Here is an 18,784-nt window from a genome sequence, read left to right on the forward strand (position 1 = left end):
GTTTCCTCTGTGGCTGTGGTTTGGGGAAGAGGGAAGTATTATACAGCAAGCATTGTTTTTTTTTTTTTTTAAACATTGTGTTTCTATCCTATTATCTGACATTATATCTGAATATGCTTAGTAGTAGAAATACAACAGCTATTTGTTTCAGGAGTCTTTCTGTGATTTTAAATCAGGTATACAGAAATATCTGACCAGAAATATAAGCTATACAGGAAAGGAACATGTATGGATTTAAAACATTTGTAGTTTACCAATAATAGATTGCACATTTAAAGTAAACACCGCCATTGTACATTTATATACAGTCACGGTAAAAAGAAAGTACACTCTCTTTCTATTCTATGTTTTTATTTATCAGGACCTAAATAACAATTATGTGGTCCTCACCAACTTCAATAAACAAACAAATAACCTCAAGTGACAACAAAAAAAACACAACAAATTTCAATACATAGTCATTTTTCCCCAAAAACATTCAGAAAACATGTGGGAAAAATAAGTGCACCCTTCCTACTTCCACAGTCATTAATAAAGAAATTAGCAGCCAGATGTTACTAATGAAATCTATAAAAGCAGAACTTGCAGTTTGGTGTTCTGGTGCGCTCAGGTCTGTCTCTACATCATGCTAAAAATAAAGGACATCAGCCATGACCTCAGAGAAGCAATTGTTGCTGCTCCTCAATCTGGGAAGGGTTATAAGGCCATCTCCAAACAATTTAAAATTCACCATTCTACAGTGAGAAGAACTGTTTACAAATTGAGAGCCTTTAAGAGAGTTAAAGTTATCTTCAGGGGAGTGAGAGTCCAAGGTCAGACTGTTTAATGCTCAGAGATAAACAAAACCGCAAGAGCTACATCATATGACCTACAGGCCCCTGTAAGCGCATTAAATGTTTATGTTCATGACAGACTGAACAAGCATGGCTTTCATTGAAGAGGGTGGCTAGGAAAAAGCCCTTTCTCTATTCCAAAAAGAATATGGCAGCATGACTTAGGTTTTCAAAATTGCATTTGAACAAACCACAAATGTTCTGGAACAATATCCTTTGGACTGATAAGACCAAGATGGAGATGTTTGGTCATCATGCACAGCACCATGTGTGGTGAAAACAAAACACAGTGTATCGCCAAAAACACCTCATACCGACTGTCAAGTATGGTGGTGGAGGGGTGAGGATTTGGGCTTGTTTTGCGGTCATAGGACCTGGGAAACCTGCAGTCATTGAGACAACGATGAACTCCACTTTATACCAGAATATTCTTGAGACAAATGCAAGGCCATCTGTCCAGCAGCTTAAGCTGGGCCAAAACTGGGTCATGCAACAGGACAATGATCCCAAGCACACCAGCAAATCTACATCTGAAAGAATAAAGAAGGAAAAAATCAAGGTGTTGGAATGGAGTCGAAGTCCAGATCTCAACCCCATTGAGATGCTGTGGTGGGATCTTAAGAGAGCTGTGCATAAATAAATGCCCTCAAACATCACTGAACTGAAGCAGTGTTGTAAAGAAGAGTGGGCCAAAATTTCTCCCAAATGATGTGAGAGACTGATAAACTCCTACAGAAAACGTTTACTTCAAGTTGTTGTTGCTATATGTGGTTCTACATGTTAATGAATTATAGGGTGTACTTATTTTTTCCCACCTGGTTTCTGAATGTTGGTTTACTTTTTGTAAAAAAAAAAAAAAAAACGAATGGTTATTTGTTTGTTTATAAAAGTTGGTGAAGACCAAACAATTATTTAGGCTCATGATAAAAACATAGAATTAAAGGAGGGTACACTTTCTTTTTTCCATGACTGTACATTGTGTACATTTAATTTGACCAGTTCATTCTTACAAGTCTGTGTCTGTAAATGCTGATAAGATGTAAATTACCAAGAGCGTCCACTGCACAGCTGATTTGTGTTCAGTGACGTACAAAAAGTCCATAAAAGGAAAAAAGCTGAAAACGACAACATGATAACTAAATGGTGAAAGAGCGCCTCCTGTGTACTAGTGTAGTGTGTGCTAGTGCTGCATTTGACTAGGGGTCATAATTCCCGATCTTTAACCAGGAAATACCAAAAAAAAAAAAGGAATACCCCTTCAACTCAGAATTCCTACTCAGGAACTCGAGACAGTCTCCTCAACCCTGCACTTCTGTTCAGCAAGTGACGCCAAAATCAACATGGCCGCTCACAGCATGATCAGTAAATAATAGTACTTTTTACCTTTAAATGAATTATACTGTATATACAAGTATTCACTTTAGATTAATTCGCTTATTAAATCTACACCAATCAGCCATAACATTAAAACCTCCTGCCTAATACTGTGTAGGTCCCGCTTTTGGTGCCAAAACAGCTCTGACATGTTGAGGGATGGACTCCACCAGGCCTCTGAAGGTGTGCTGTGGTATCTGGCACCATGACATTAGCAGCAGATCCTTTAAGTCTTGTAAGTTGTGAGGTGGAGCCTCCATGGATCGGACTTGTTTGCCCAGCACATCCCACAGATGCTTGATCAGACTGAGATCTGTGGAATTTGGAGGCCAAGTCAACACCTTGAACACTTTGTCATGTTCCTCAAACTATTCCTGAACAATCCTGCTGAAAGAGGTCACTGCCATTAGGGAATACTGTTGCAATGTTTAGGTAGGAGGTACGTGTCAAAATAACATCCACATGAATGCCAGGACCCAAGGTTTCCCAGCAGAACATTGCCCATAGCATCACACTGCCTCCACCGGCTTGCCTTCTTCCCATAGAGCATCCTGGTGCCATCTCTTCCTCAGGTAAGCGACGGAAGAGAAAAGAAAAATGTAAAATGTAAAAGAAAACATGATTCATCAGACCAGGCCACCTTCTTCTATTGCTCAATGGTCCAGTTCTGATGCTCACGTACCCATTGTACTCATCACATACCCATCCCCACACACATCATTGAGCCTTGGGTGCCCATGACCATGTCGCCAGTTCACTTGTTGTCCTTCGTTGGACCACTTTTGGTAGGTACTAACCACTGCATACCGGGAACACCCCACAAGACCTGCCGTTTTGGAGATGCTCCGACCCTGTCATCTAGCCATCACAATTTGGCCCAAATCAAAGTCACTCAGATCCTTACAATTGCCCATTATTCCTGCTTCCAACACATCAACTTGAAGAACTGACTGTTTACTTGCTGCCTAATATATCCCACCCCTTGACAGATTATAATGAGATAATCAATGGTATTCACGTCACCTTTCAGTGGTTTTAATGTTATGGCTGATTGGTGTATATAACCCTTAATATACAGTTTGCTGTTTTGAGGAGGTAAACATCACTCGTCAGTTAGCTAGCTAGCTTATTGCTAACAAAAGATGAAATATGGAGGTGTCCATATTTTTCCCACACTTAATAGTTCAAACACATGGAGGCTGAAAATGACTAACTTCAACTTCCAACATCCAAGGTAAGTTGAACGAAGCAGAAATCTTCCAGTAATATAGCTCAGGCATTGTTCTGCATTGCTTTCTTTCATGTTATTAACCTGAAACAACTGGGTGTTCCAAATTTTAAAAAAACATGTGTAATTGGAATAAATAAGCCATTTATAGCCAGTTATATGATCTGAAGCTGATCAGTCGAGGTTCACATTAGTGAGTCTCCTAACACATATGAGCACACTTATTCTTTTCCCACTTATTATTATAGCATTGCTATGGCAGAGGCTGATTAAATGAAATCCATCCAGCTACATGTACATGACAGAATCAATTTCATGTTTCCAACCAAATACTGAGTTAATGCTATTTAGAAAGGCAAGGTATAGTCACGCATGGAGGCGTAAGCTTTTATTATAATAGACCTTGGACGCCTTTCAGCTACTGAACTGATATCCTGGTATCAATTACTGTCATAGTATTCTTGAACTTCTGTGGCAGTATGGTGGGGGCAGGTGATCCTGGAGGAATAATTAGGGGCAACATGCACAGAGAGCAAGAGTAAGGAGATTAACTCTCTGTTGTTCTAGTCGTCTGTGTTCCTGTCTCTCTGCATCCTCAACCCATAAATTCTAGGCATTGCTGTGCATCCTCTAAGCCCCTGCTCTCTAACTGCCTGCTAGTGTAAACAGAGTACGTCTGAAAAGCCTCATTGAAAGAAGAGAAGCAGATGCTGATGGGATGTGTGTGACACAGGTGAGTTAGCATTAAGGTTGCTGAAACCCTGTACAAGTTCAACTCATTTGCTTAATAGGAAATTGCTAAAGGCATTGCTAAAGAACACAGCAAAGATCTACTTTTAAATGTGCTTAACAATGATGCAGTGAAGGAATTTGCTTTTGATTACTTCTTATTTGAAGGCACCGTAAGTAGACATAACTGTTTGTGCTCATGGATGCTTCATTCACCAAGTAGCCCTCATCTGGTGGAAAGTAAATATTCATTTTTATTCCTTGTTTTTCCATTCTTAGTTCTTTTCTTGTGAATTCAATCTGAGTTGCTCAATAAATTCAAAGTTAGTATAGTTTCCAAAAGGATAGAAACTATACTAACTTATTCAAAGCTTGAGTTTTTTGATATGGAAGTTGCTTAATAATAATCACAGAACTATGTGGTTAATTCGTATAGTACTTTATAACATTTAAGCAGTGTGATACAGTAATGTTACATAATTTTTTTTACATCATTTAATTGTATGCAAGATCTTTTGTTCCTGAATTTCTCTTCATATTGTGGACATGTTCCTGGGTTTCTCTTGGTGAAAATATAAATCAGTGTATATTTACAATGAAACATGATACATTAGAAAGGCAGCAGATTGATGAGAACTGGATTGATAGATATGGCTTGGATATGTACTGATAGAGAACTTCAATCTATTCTCCATAAACAATGCAGACACAGTAGCCTTGCTTTCTAGGTGATAGGGATCCATTACATGCTAAGTAGCTGGCACCAGCCCCTCATTTTTGGAAGGAGAAGTGAGTTGCTTTCATTAGGCACTGAATGCATATTGTATGACTCAGAAAAAAAACATTTTACTAGAATTATAGCCTACTTTGTATATCTTCACATTTATTATACATAAATAACAATTATTAGAATTATAGATTCTTTTATGCAACACAGATGTGGTGTTTCAGTGATCTCTGCTGAATGCATTAGTTTAGAAATAGATTCCACCTGAACATTCCTGTACAGATAACCTGATCTTACGCAAAATGCACAGGAATTCCCAAGACCGAAACCAATTTCACTGAATTTCATATGAATGAGACGGAATAAAAGCTACCACTACGTTTTCCTGCACACTTGGCTTGTGCAAATTCTTATGAACTTACGGTCATAAGACTGTGTTGGATAGAAATGTCTGAAATTGAGCCATGGCATGAAATCACATGTTAAATGATTTAAAGTGATAATAGTATTGATAGTTTTATGATGTTTCTGTGTAGCACTACTATGAAAAATGATGCTCTGTGATATAATAATATTGGCTTTTAAATAAACCCTATTAACATATTCTATCATTTCTTTCTGTTGCTTCCATTTTCATTTGTGCTCCTAATTGGGCAGCAGATCAGTAGACATTTCAGCTAATTACAGAAGAGCAGGATCACTTTCCTGCCTCACCCCCCTCCTGGCCTCTAATTTTACATCTGTCCTCCAAACAGTAGCAATATTCAATCTGGAACAGTAGACTCTGTTTCCTTCCAGACTATCTTTGATGAGCAACTTCATTTCCTCCAAGGATCACATTTCTTAGTACCATCTGGTCATTCCCTACACCGCTTCACTGCTTCTCCCTCCCTCTGGAGGTGTTGAGGTGTTGGTTGTCTTGTTTTGGTGGACTGGATGTTTGCCCTGCCTGAGAACAAAAGGCTACAGACCTTTGAGCCACTACACTCATCACTATCCAACCTCCTGTTAAACTATTGATAAGAACTGAAGTGCCATGGGGAGGTCGACCTGCCCTGCTATTACAGTGATGACAGAGAAAGACTAGGATTAGAGGAGTGTTGTGAATATGTATTAAGCAACCATAAGGAGAAGATTGAGGATCTAAAGTCACGTGGGTTTTTATTGTCATTCCTGTATATAGCTTGTATACATTGGAATGAAATGTCATTTCTCCAGGACCATGGTGCAACACAGAACAGTACACAAGACTACATAAAGTGTAAATACACAACACTGGGAGACGAGTGCAGGACACTTGTAAACTATTGTGTAGTGTAACAGCAATATTGGCAGCAGGTAATGAGTGTAAAGAGGATAGTTGGTAGAAAAAGGTTTTGATGCTCTTGTAGCTGAATGAACACAAATCCCCACAGCCACGCTCCAAAATCTAGTGGAAAGCTTCCCAGAAGAGTGGAGCTTATTATAACAGCAAAGGGGGAACAACTGTATATTAATGCCCATGGTTTTGGAATGGTGTTCAATAATCAGGTGTCCACATAATTTTGTCCATATGGTGTACCTGCACTGTTTTAAAAAATAAACCAAAAAAAGAAAAATTGTGTTGCCAAATGCTTAAGTTATTTTTGTTTTTATTTATCAATGGTATAACATTTTGTTTGTGTTGTCTCTTGCAATGATGTCTTTTACACTGTGTGTGAATTGTTAATGTGTAGAATGTATGACTTTGTCTAGTGCATCAGTGTGTTCTGCTGGTGTAGATTTGGTGTGGATTTCCCCTTGGGAATCAATAAAGTCCATTCATCCATCATTCAATCAGTCTGTCCTGTAGATTCCACTCCACAAAATGTCTGTCCGTTCCTTTATGCCATCACATACCCATTCCTACGCTAAGTATATGTAATAAGAGCTACTGTTCCTTTTCATGCAGGAGATCTTAACCAATGTGCCTTTCTTCACCATCTAACCCACAAATCAGTTTATACTGAAGATTCAACAAATTGGTACGTTTTCTGTATCAACAGGATTTTGGCTTCATCCCTGATACACTGGTACCTTGGTAAAGCAGCAAGCAGAAGAAACATCATCACACTGGTTTACAGAGCCAAGGGAAGTTAACAAAGACTACAATATTGAAAAACAGTGTTTGTGTTACTACATTTGATGCTTTACTGAGATCCTGAGTGTCATTTCTGCAACATGGACCATCCAGCACAGAGACAGTCCTGGTTAGAGATCGATGTGGATTTGGGATTTGCATTGTTCTTCCTGGTCCTCCTCTGCCTCTTCTTGGTCATTACAGTCGTCCGCTGTGCCCAAACGGTGGTTGACCCTTATGGCTCCATCCCCACCTCCACCTATCAGGAGGAGCAGATCACTAACTGACGGTTGCTTTGGCCCATCCCACGTGGTGAATACACCGCAGGTGTTGGGCCTGAGCTTTTGTGAGGACCATACATGCAAATGTGGAGGAGTTTTGTTAATGGATCATGGTGCAACAATAATAGTGTAAAAATAAGCTTTATATCACAATATGACAAAAGAAAAATCGTAGTCATGGTTATACAGTAGGCCTACTGTACAGATCTTACCCCATAAATGTTTTAATATAAATTTCGTCTTTGTAGTATATCTTTTTTACTGTGTTAGTATAAAATCGCAAATTTAAAATGTCCACACCTTAATCTTTCAAAAAAAAACAAAAAAAACAAGTGAGAGTCAAAAGTGGCAAGTTCTTTAAGATGCTTGACCACCAGTGGCTTGCCTTCTAAAACTGCATGACTGTATACTTGAGAGAATAAGTGGGATTGTAAAGGGAAGCGTGCTCACGCCAAATATTGATTTGATTTAGTTTTTTACTGTTCTTTATAATATTTTCTATATTTAGAAACTTGTCATTTAATTATTTTTGAAAGCATCTTTGCTCTACATATATAGTTTTAAATATGTGCACAGTTCAGTAGAAACTAATTATTTGGGCTATCATTGATCATGGCCTACTGTACTTAGCCATCATATTTTTGGTTAATTTCATGGATATTAAAATGTTAAAACATTATTTATTCAAAGTATTTTATATCTTCATAACAATGCATAATATTTCCAATTGTTAAAAAAAGAAAATTCAAGGGATCAATGTCATTCACCTTCTTTTTGTATAGTAATCAGTTCTCACGAGTAATCTTGCAAAAATGTAACATAATGCAGACTGATTTAAACTATATATATATTTAGGAGATCATTTCCTGGGCTCTTTATGTCTTTACTTCTTGCAAATTTTATGCTTTTTATTTATTCATGTCACTGGACATAACTTTTGTGTATGGATATAATGTTGAGATTGTAACTTCATGAAATTCATAAAAAATGTTGTGAAAATGTACGATCAAGGTAAATGACAATGTCAGAAAAGGAACAGTAAAACCTGTATTGTTGAAAGCAATCCACATCACTTTGAAGAAATGTGACCTCTCCAGATTTGGCAGCTTGCACATGCCAACAGAGCAACATAAAGGCAGTAGATATTAGGTTTATTAGACTGGGTCCAGACCTTGTGGATTCACAGCCAAGCTGACTTAACTTGTTCAAACTGTAATAAAGAATTTGAAAAAATTATAAACTGACAACTTCTTCAAAGAGTCTCTTCTTGAAAGAAAAAATGGCAGACAACCCACCACCACCCTTACACATAAAGTGTGTTGTCCATACACATGTCCTGAAAGTATAGCCTACTATTAACCACACACACCTCCTGAAAACAGAGAGTGACAAGGAACAGTGAAAATGAGAACTAAGGTGTAAATTGATCTGTTTATGTGGTGTACCACTATACTTTCATACATACTGATATACTTTTTGACAAACATGCATCGTTCAAAAGTGAAATTCTCAATTCTCTTTGTGAGGTCTGGTTACTCTGAAATGTATGAAAATGTAGATTTGCCTCCTGACAGCGAAGTACAGCACCGTCACTCACCTGACGGTGACAGCAGACTGTGTTAACACTGTCAGTTAAAATACAAGAGCCTTTTTTATCTAACTACACCTATGAATTAATTAACTGAATGATATTTAGTTATGGCTACAGACAAAAAGCGCAATGTTAACAGTGAGAAGGGGCGATTTCAAAAGAGCTGGAAATCATTACTCATGGAAAACCTTTCGTTAATTCTTGAAAGAGTCCTTAACTAAAGTGGATTTGCAACCAAAATGACAATAAAATTTTTTGATTGTTAGTTTGTCCACTTACTTTGGACATCCTGAAATTGGGAGGACCATATATAAAAGGTGCTGTAATTCCTACACCATTCACTAAATTTAGACATAAATGCCCTCAAATTAAAGCTGCAGTTCTGCACTTTGCTCATATTCATTATTTAATTGCAACTCCAACATTGTGCTAGACATATTTATGACTGCGTGTGTGTTTGTGTGTATACAGTATATGTATGACTGTGTGTATGTTTACGTATGGTGAGTCCTCAGGTTTTTTGAGAAGCTCTAATCTGGCCCCTTGTGAAAAAGTTTGGACACCCCTGGTGTAATACAACAACTGCACTGTATAAAAAAAAAAAAAGCAATTTAATAAAAGTTTGAAAGACTATTTTTATTAAGTTGATTGAGCAAAAAAACAAACAATTTCATTCTTAAACTGAAGATTATAAGTTTGATAAACAATATTTAATGAGTTCATTTTAAAATTCCTCCGCCATCTTGTTCTCCTGAGCTGAGCCAACCGTCGAGTTTTGGTGATGACGTCATATTCGATTAGACGGATGTAATTATCTTTTTAGAACACTGTTTATATTATTATTATTATTATTATTATTATTATTATTATTATTATTATTATTATTATTATTATTATTGCTTTGTAGCTATCTGAAATATTTTCTAGAAGTTAAAAATGTAGAAGTTTTAAAATGCTGAAAGCTGATTGGTCAACGTCAGCGCGCGCGCGGGAAACTGGCAGTTTTTCCAACTGTAGCGATTCAAATCTTTATTCCACAATAACGGCTAACAGCTAACAGCTTTGTGTCGGCGGCTGACTTTAACTAGCAACTCGGCGTTAAACACGGTAAGAATGTTTATATATGATGTTAATATCTGTTTTCTTGATTCATATGGTTGTATTTTATTTGTATAGCTAGCACAGGCGGATTTTTATTGGGGCTCGAGCTAAATTTCTTCTCAGCACACCTAAAATATATATTAGTGTCATAGCATGGGTTATATTTTTATCTAAGTTATTGTTATTGATGTTATTATGAACTGTATTAAATCAAAATTAAATTAAAGGCAGAGTAAAGGTTTTGTTTAAGACTTCCGGTTATTTTAGCTGACTAGCTTACACCATTACACCAGTAGGTGGCGCCTTTGAGAGTCTTTTTTTTTTTTTTTTTAAAGATAATAATGAATAAATTATTGTTTCATTCACCTAATACATTCATTTAAAAACGCCAAGTTTTCAAGAGACAAGTTTTAATATTATGATTTATTAAAATCAATTAATGTTCAGTCCACAAAGAGAAGATCTGGTGAATTTATTTTGAAGAAAGATATTTTCAGACACTTTTGAGGATGTGAATGTAATTTAAAAAAAAATGCAAAAATGTGTATGATGTAGTTTTCAATGCAATAATTATAAAAAAACAGCCATCAGTCATTTTTACACATTTACACAGGAAAGAGAGAGAAAATATTCTGAAGTCAAGATGATAAGACTCTCAACCAAAAAGACTGAGTGGTGCAATAAAATCAAAAGGTGCTTAAACAAAGTGCTAGTTTAGGGGTGTGCAAACTTATGTAACCAGGTTATTGTGAGTTTTTTATTTTTCCTATTTTTCCTTAAAATGTTTCTGATTGTTTTTCACTTAATTTTTATACGTTGTAATTTCACATTGACGCTGGACAAAAAGTTCTGATATGATTTATCTTGGTTTCGTTTTTTTACATCACCAAATCCTGCCATTTTAACAGGGGTGTGTAAACTTTTTGTATCGAGTCAGTACGTGGAAGTGAACGAAAACGATTCGTTCACTTAAAATATTTGTTTAAAAACACTGATTTGTTCACAAACAAAACACTATTGGTTGCCGTAACAACTGGCACAAACAAAATAGTTTTGTTAGAGCAGCTATGTTTTAACCGTAAACCACGCAGCAGAGCTGAACATGGACGTGAGACACCATGGGATCTCCATCCTCCTCCTCCTCAACATCAGGAAGCTCTTTGGTTTTGGTTAAAAGCTTTGAATGTAAAGAAAACACTGAAGTGACCGAACGTTTGCTCTTTTCACTTTCTGGACAGAAAACCTACAGAGGAGCTGCGTGTCCAGAGAAGTGTTTGTGCTCCGAGGCTCCGGGGAAAACTCCGAGGCGGCGTCTCATCAGGAGAACATCAACACGCAAATGTAAGTGCGACTGCGTGTGAATGAGGTTAAATGTTGCTGAGATTAAGTTAGATTCTTTGCCCAGTGATGTCCAGTGTCCCAAACAAGCAGGTGATGCAGACAACAATAAAGTTATTTCAGGAGTTATTTGTTCTCTGATATAACAAATCGCCAAATATTCGGTATTTTGTAAAGTTAAAGTGCTGAGAGTTGTTGCAGTTAATGAACAGTTTCTATTAATGAAACCTGAGTGACTACAGACAGGAGTTAGCTGTTGATGTCTTCCCTCTCACAGGTCTCTTTAACAGAAAAAAATAATAATGATGATAATAACATCTCCATTATAACAAATAAGAGCAGTAACTCACAGTACTTTTGTAACTTTACCACATTTAAAAGCAAGTGCAGAATCAAACCGAAAGTCTTTCCCAAAAAGGGGAAATACACTCTCAAAACAGATGTGTTAAAAAAAAACAAAAAAAAAAAACACCAGTGTGTCTAGTTAAGGACAACACTTCTTGTGTTGCTTTCAACAGCTATGTGTTAAGGATTTCCACACAAAGATGTGTTAAAAAATAACAGAAAAATAACACAGAGACGAGTTGTTTTTACTTTTCTTTGTTTCCTAAAGTGCAGTTTGTCTGTTTGTTTCTACTCAGGTGACATTAAAATCATTAAAACATTTGACACATATAATCATACAATATTCACACACATTGTGCAAACTCTTTGTCAGAAGCAAAATAATTTGAATTTTCTCTCTAAAAATGAACCACACAACTAATCAAACAAAAAAAATTTTTTTTATTTTTTTTTAAAAATAATATCTGTGGTGTATAGCAACATACATTCTTGGTGAGTCTAATCTGTAGATGGAATATAAGCTTTTCTGGAAGGTCATAACCCATTGTAAATTGAAATATAGATCTGTTTTACAAAAATATTTACATTACATTGTGTTTTACAGACACAAAATACAGTAAATACTGCATTTTGATTAGACAAATTGTCTTGTGACATTTGAGGAACTAGTTAAAAATCAAACTTGACAAACTATTCAGGGCGAACAGAAGTTCATTTGAGATAATTTCTAAAACAATGTGCTAACCTGCAAATGCTCGCTGCAGGGGACCGTCATAAATCTGCAGGACCACAAGTGAGCTGCCTCTCCTAATGGTTACAAGTAAGTGCTTGGCTCAGGTATGTCATCGAAGGTAAAGCACTTTACAGTAATGCAAATTTAAACATCAATTTCTATCTTGGATTTACATGCAGCTGGTTTCCACTGAAAGATGACAGCAAGTCTAGTGGTCTGACGTCTGCTACATCTTCTACATTGATCATTTCATACTCCACTTTCCGCTCCACCACATATGAACACAGATGATCATCAAAGTATTTCACAGTTAAAATTCTAAGAAAAATTACTACCTCTTCCTTTTCACAATTGGGAATCATGTGTACAATCTCTCCAAAGACTCTTAAGTCACATTTTAAAGCAAGTACACAACCAGTTCTGTATGTCTGACCAAGTACACAGATAGAGCGAGCCACATGAGTTGATCACTAAATTTCCAATTGAACATACTTTGAACTTTATTCTTACAAGCCAAAGTCTTATAAGAAATATTTATGAAATTACACACAACTTGAAGATGCCTTTCAGGATTCAGGAGACCATGCTTACTCTCAAATCTCATACACCATAACTTCAAATGTGGGCCAAACTTTATCATCTTGCGCCAAAGGTGAGTCATAAAATGATGTTTCGGGGCGAGCGACCTGGCTGGATAAAGACTCTTGAACAACTTTTGGTGATCTGTAACCAACTGGTTTAAAAAGACAGAAAGTCCTTTGCTAACAACTTGTGCAAATACTATGCTACATATTTTTCTCAGGAGGAGGAACAAATTCCAATGCTGATCATGTTCAGTTATAAAATCTCTGATTAGGAAAAGTTAAAAAGAGTAAGAGGCACCACATCTGACTGGCTTTTTGTTTTATGGGAATCTCTGATGTTCTCAAGTTAAGAATGAGACAAGGTTTGTTTTTCTCATTTGCACAATCATAATCAAAGCTTACCTAGTCTGTCATTGACCTGCTCTAAGGTGAAAAGCTTTTCATCATAGTGTAACTGTTTTAACACCAATTTTACTTCAGCTAGAGCCACGCCCTCTAAAATGTCATGCCTAATGTCTTCACAAACGTTTTTGGTCACATGAAAGTAATTGAGCAAGTTTAAACAGGAATCCTCTTTAAAGTTGGATTGTTAAGCACGACATATTCTTTAGTTTATAGTTTACTTTATTATGAAACTCCTGGTGATCATCATCAAACACACTGGGCAGCTTTTGTTTGTCAGTTAGATAGAAATGGCAAAATTTGTTGGCTGAAAAGCTTTCTAAAAACCCTCCAAGTGAATGGCAGACAAGACTCTGTGTATAGAATTGAAGATATACAAAAATGAATATTTGCAAGAGAGGCGTTGAATTCCACAGGTAAGTTTCTCAAGCAGAAGTAAACAGCTCCCATTTTGTGAACTTTACTTTTTGAGCCCAAAGGATTAGTTGTTTACAAGTCATCAAAATAAAGTTGAATTTGTAGGGCATTGCATTGGGATACCTGCTGTATAATGTATAATTTGCAAACTGTGTGCCATCACAATAATCATGCAATTTACCATCATTTTGTTAGATTGCTTAGAGAGTCTCTGCATCTTTTCACTTCCAAAGAGAAACTTCATGCTATCAGTAATGGAGATATACTGGCAAGTGTCTGTAGCCAGTACTTGAGTCAGTTTTTCTCCTGCTTTCTTGCTGTGTCACCTCTGTACCTTAAGAAAATTTCTGTGGGCTTGAAAAGGGAGTTTTTCAGAAAAATGTTTGCACAATTTGTAGGGAGTATCCACCTCTGAAAACATGTTTCGTGCATTTTCAGACTCCTGCATCAAAGATTGGACAGCATCATCAATTGATGTATTAATCACAGATGCAGTTTATTCCTTTAAAGAATCCAGTGAAAATAGCTCTTTGGTGTACGCAGTGCTTTTTTGCACATCATTTAGGGTGGAATTAGATGCAGAATATCAACAAATGAAGCTGCACAGTCACGGTGGTCTGAAAAATGAAGATCCTTTGAAGTGTCCAAATAAGAGTCCAAATTATTTTCCTAAGTGTCCATAGCGTTAGAGCAAGATGCCAAAGAAACATCCTCTGACACATTACTGAAATTGACCATTTGTTCCAAATGAACTGGGTTCGCATCCTGAGTGTGTTCCCCACTGAGATTTTTGGCATAAGAATTGAAGTTATGGTAACATCTCTGAGAGTGGTTTTGACTATATACAATTGTATAATCCTGTTCATCTGAAATCGCATGGACTTGCCTAAGATGTATGATAAGTGTCCTTATGTGTTTTGAAATGGATTTCTTGCACTTGGGACAAGTTTGCATGGTAGTCCAACTTACAACACTGCCTGGAGCTTTGCGATAAGCTCCACAACTTTTGCTCTGTTCCCACCCGAGATGGGCATGTCATAAACATACTCAAAGAAACCGTAGACTGATTCGAGTTGGGCAGGATATGCCATATTGCAAACTTTGAACAGCTTGTGAATGGCACATGTTAAACACTCATCTTGAAGTTGCGACTTTGCCTCTTTTGCCATGATGATATACTGAGCTGTTGTACTGGGGTGTTCCAAACACACGAGCTTGGGCTGGTGGACTCCCACTGCTGCCTCATGAGATCCCTCTAGAAGGCTGGGGATGCTCGTTCCAGTCTGGAAAAACACAAGTTTATCAAATAGGGCTGGCAAGATATCAGTATTTATCATCTGTGTTATCATATAATGGGTTTTTATTATATCATAATGCATAATTTGTTGTCTAAATTCATGATAAAAAACAAAATATATAATTAAGTCAGATTTCACACAAACTTATGAAAATGTTCAGTTTCCCCACAGGATTTCGTGAGACTATAGTGGGTGGAGCTTCTAGGGGGGTCCGGGGTCATACTACCCTCTAAGAAATTTTGTACATTTTCAAGTTAAATGCATGAATCAGGTACACTTTTAGAGCAAAATAAGAGGCTAGATCTATGAACAACTTTGTGCTCTTGTAAACAATTTTGTGCTCTAGTAGTAATTTAATCATAAACACATTAGTTGTATAGATATGAATGGTGATGACACAACAAAAAAGTCACACCCAGAAAGCATAGTAACCGAGATGTGTTTAACGTGGTTCACAAATGATCAAAACGTAAAATTGACTAGAGCATACATTTGAGCCATCAAAGAAATGAAGCAAATGCGATTACCTGTGTTGAACTGGTTTATTTTTTTTTAGAAAATAAAACTTTACTGGATGAGGAGGACATGGTATTGATCAACTCTTCCTACATCCCTACTGGCAAACTTTACACCCTGAATTTGGACATTTAATTTTCCTGGGCTTTGAGAAAAACTAGTTCTAATGCCATTTTGTAGTTGAATTCCTCTAGGCTTGGCCCACTGATGGAGACCCTCAGGCAGGCAGCCAGTTGCTTTCTTTGCAGTCTGTTACTAAGATCTGATTTGACCTGAAAATGAAGCTAACTACAATTAGCCAAATGATTGAGAATAAAAGGTGCATTTGGAGCACACTGTTTGCACTTTTTTTTTAGTTAAGAAGAATATGCAGTTTATCATGTAAGTGCAATGGGGTTAAATGTTAAGCACATATCTCGGCAGTCATACCGCCACGTCCTCAGTCCATACCCTGTTCATTGTGGAGAAATCTCTCACACTTGAAGCTTGACACCAGAAAGACAAGTGCCATTGCCAAACGGCTTAGTAATGGGTAGATCCGTTCCATTCGTCGCACTCACTGACTACCAGGGTCTGAAGGTGGGAGTTGTTCTGATTATCACCTAGTGCAGCTGCTTGGGTCCCAAACGCTGAAGGCCCCAATGTCCGGATTCTGGAACCTGCTTTCTAGGTGGAGTATCAGGTCACTGATGTAAGGTTTGGAAAGAAAAATAAAACTTAACTTAAACTTTTCAAACAGCAGAGAAGCTAAGGCACTCTTGAACATTGTTTAGCGAAGCCCTGTTATCACAAATAAACGGAAACAAACGGTCAAATATCGAGTCCTAAATCCTTTAGATTTACACTTTGGCAAGATTAAATAAGATTGTCATGGTAATAGTGTGCAGTGAATGTAAACAACAACAGTAGGCCAATTTTACACTTCTGGGTTTGTTGCTTCTGGGAATGACCGCCACAGGGTCATCTGACTTCCGGTAAAGCATTCGCTGAGTCGAGAAACATGTCTTTCTGTAGTGCCTCAGTGCAGTAATTTAAAACAAAAACAACCACATTTCTTACGATTTTCCATCAAAGGAAGAAGTGGGGCTGCTGAGGAAGAATAGGTCGCTACTTGTTTTAACAAACTAAAATCTGTACATAGTTTACTGAAAATAATTAGACAGATACAATGGAAAACTTTTGTCTTTTTAAATAATTATTTGTGGTAAAGTAAATATGTCAAACCTCTATTTTGTTGTCCAGTTGTTATTTCACACATTTGAATCTTGGATTTCTAGATTTGTACAGAATTGTAAAATTGAATTAGATATGTACATTTTCTGAAGAAAGTGTGAGTGGTGCTTGCCGTGGCAAAACTCGGCACTGTAGCCATCCAGCATGTGTCTTGAAGTTGCTATGACGGTTGCTAAGGTACTTGGGGTGGTTGCTAGGGTGTTGCTATGCGGTTGCTAGGGTTCCTAGGGCCGTTGCTAGGATGTTGTTATGTGGTTGCTAGGGTACCCAGGGCCGTTGCTAGGGTGTTGCTATGCAGTTGTTAGGGTAATTGGGGTGGTTGCTAGGGTGTTGCTATGTGGTTGCTAGGGTAATTGGGGTGGTTGCTAGGGTGTTGCTATGCGGTTGCTAGGATACTTGGGATGGTTGCTAGGATGTTGCTATGTGGTTGCTAGGGTACCCAGGGCCATTTCTAGGATGTTGCTATGTGGCTGCTAGGTTGTTGCTATGAGGTTGCTAGGGTACTTGGGGTGGTTGCTATGTGGTTGCTAGGATACTTGGGGTGGTTGCAGGGTGGTTGCTATGCGGTTGCTAGGGTACTTGGGGTGGTTGCTAGGGCGGCTGCTAAGGTGCCCAGGGTGGTTGCTAGGGTGCTTGCTAGTGGTTGCTAGGGCGTGGCTAGGAAGTGTTGAAGGTGATTCATGATTGGCTGTCAGGCCCACCCCCATGTCTCTATGACACTGTGATCCAAAGATATCCATCTGGGGTTTTATAATGGCAGTCTATGGGATCTGTTGCTAGGGTGCCCTAAATGGTTGCTAGGGCGTGGCTTGACAGCTTCACGGTGATCCTGAGAGTCTGATTGGTTGTCTGAGTAGAATGATATAAGACTATATGAGTTTTCAAGGGTTTTCCAGGACTTCAATTTCAAAAACTCAAATTCAAGTACTTCAGGCGCTTAAAGCACCTTGTACGAACCCTGAATATTGCAGATTTGCCTCGTCACAATAGTCTGTGAACACGGTCCATAGTGCAAGTGTGATTCCACTGGCTGTACAATCATGTAGAAACGTTTATCTGTTTATGTACGGAGCACAATGTGAAAGTAAAGCGGAAGCTTGTCATCAGACGAACAAGACAGGTTATAAACATGTAATGTTGCAGAATTTGGAACCACAAACTTAGTTAACTAAACCACAAACTTAGTTAACTAAACCACAAACTTAGTTAGTTAAACTAAAAATAGTAAGAGAAATATAGCATGCAGTTCCAAATTCAGCATCTGAGTGACATTGAGCAGCAAATGATCTTCCTCGGAGTTATAATAGCAATTGAGGAAGTAAAAACTCAGGCAAATGATTAATGAAGTTTGCTTATTAGATATGCAGACATATTGTGGTCTTGAATTAGATAAGTACACATAACTAATATGCAGAATTATAATGAAAACTATAAATATTTACACACAATGTGGTCTTCATTTAGAGTAGTATATATATTTAAAAGTAAGTTTTTACCCTTATTGCACCATTCAATAAAGACAAGCATGCTGGATTTGCCAATTCACCTAAAATGTTTATTAAAAAGATTAAGAAAAGCACCTGTTGTGCCAAATCCCGATCCCAGCCACGCAGCTAGATCCTATAGTGTTTTATTGGCTACCAGTAAATGTTATTTTAGTAGCGTGATTAAAAAAATTATATCTTTATTATATTGCCACTATTAAATTTATAAAAATGAAAACAGAAATATTACTGTAGCAATAAGACAATTGTACTGTAAAATAAAATTTAAAAAATGAATATGACTATTTTACTTTACAAAATACTAATGTTTCACATTTTAAAATGCTTTTATCATTTCAAACCCTCAATTATTTAATTATTTTTAATTTTATTTATATATATATATATATATATATATATATATATATATATATATATATATATATATATATATATATATAGATGGATAGTT

The 18,784-nt window shown here is 37.1% G+C and overlaps 1 protein-coding gene and 1 long non-coding RNA gene across 2 annotated transcripts; both read left to right on the plus strand.

Annotated features, from left to right (window-relative positions):
- The first annotated feature begins 105 nt into the window (after positions 1–105).
- On the plus strand, positions 106–8,469 carry LOC128317697 (cortexin domain-containing 1 protein-like). The gene has a single exon (XM_053231376.1). The coding sequence runs from the start codon at positions 7,091–7,093 to the stop codon at positions 7,274–7,276; it is 186 nt and encodes a 61-aa protein (XP_053087351.1). The 5' UTR covers positions 106–7,090; the 3' UTR covers positions 7,277–8,469.
- A 1,387-nt stretch (positions 8,470–9,856) lies between these two features.
- Positions 9,857–18,576, plus strand: LOC117596416 (uncharacterized). Its single transcript, XR_008301228.1, has 3 exons — positions 9,857–9,968; positions 11,201–11,303; positions 12,410–18,576. It is a non-coding gene; the product is annotated as an uncharacterized LOC117596416 (long non-coding RNA).
- Positions 18,577–18,784: the final 208 nt, after the last annotated feature.

Source organism: Pangasianodon hypophthalmus, chromosome 29, assembly GCF_027358585.1.
Source record: "Pangasianodon hypophthalmus isolate fPanHyp1 chromosome 29, fPanHyp1.pri, whole genome shotgun sequence".
Classification (NCBI taxonomy): domain Eukaryota; kingdom Metazoa; phylum Chordata; class Actinopteri; order Siluriformes; family Pangasiidae; genus Pangasianodon; species Pangasianodon hypophthalmus.

Coding starts and splice junctions, on each gene's coding strand:
- LOC128317697 (XM_053231376.1), top strand. CDS start 7,091: ATGGACCATCCAGCACAGAGACAGTCCTGGTTAGAGATCGATGTGGAT.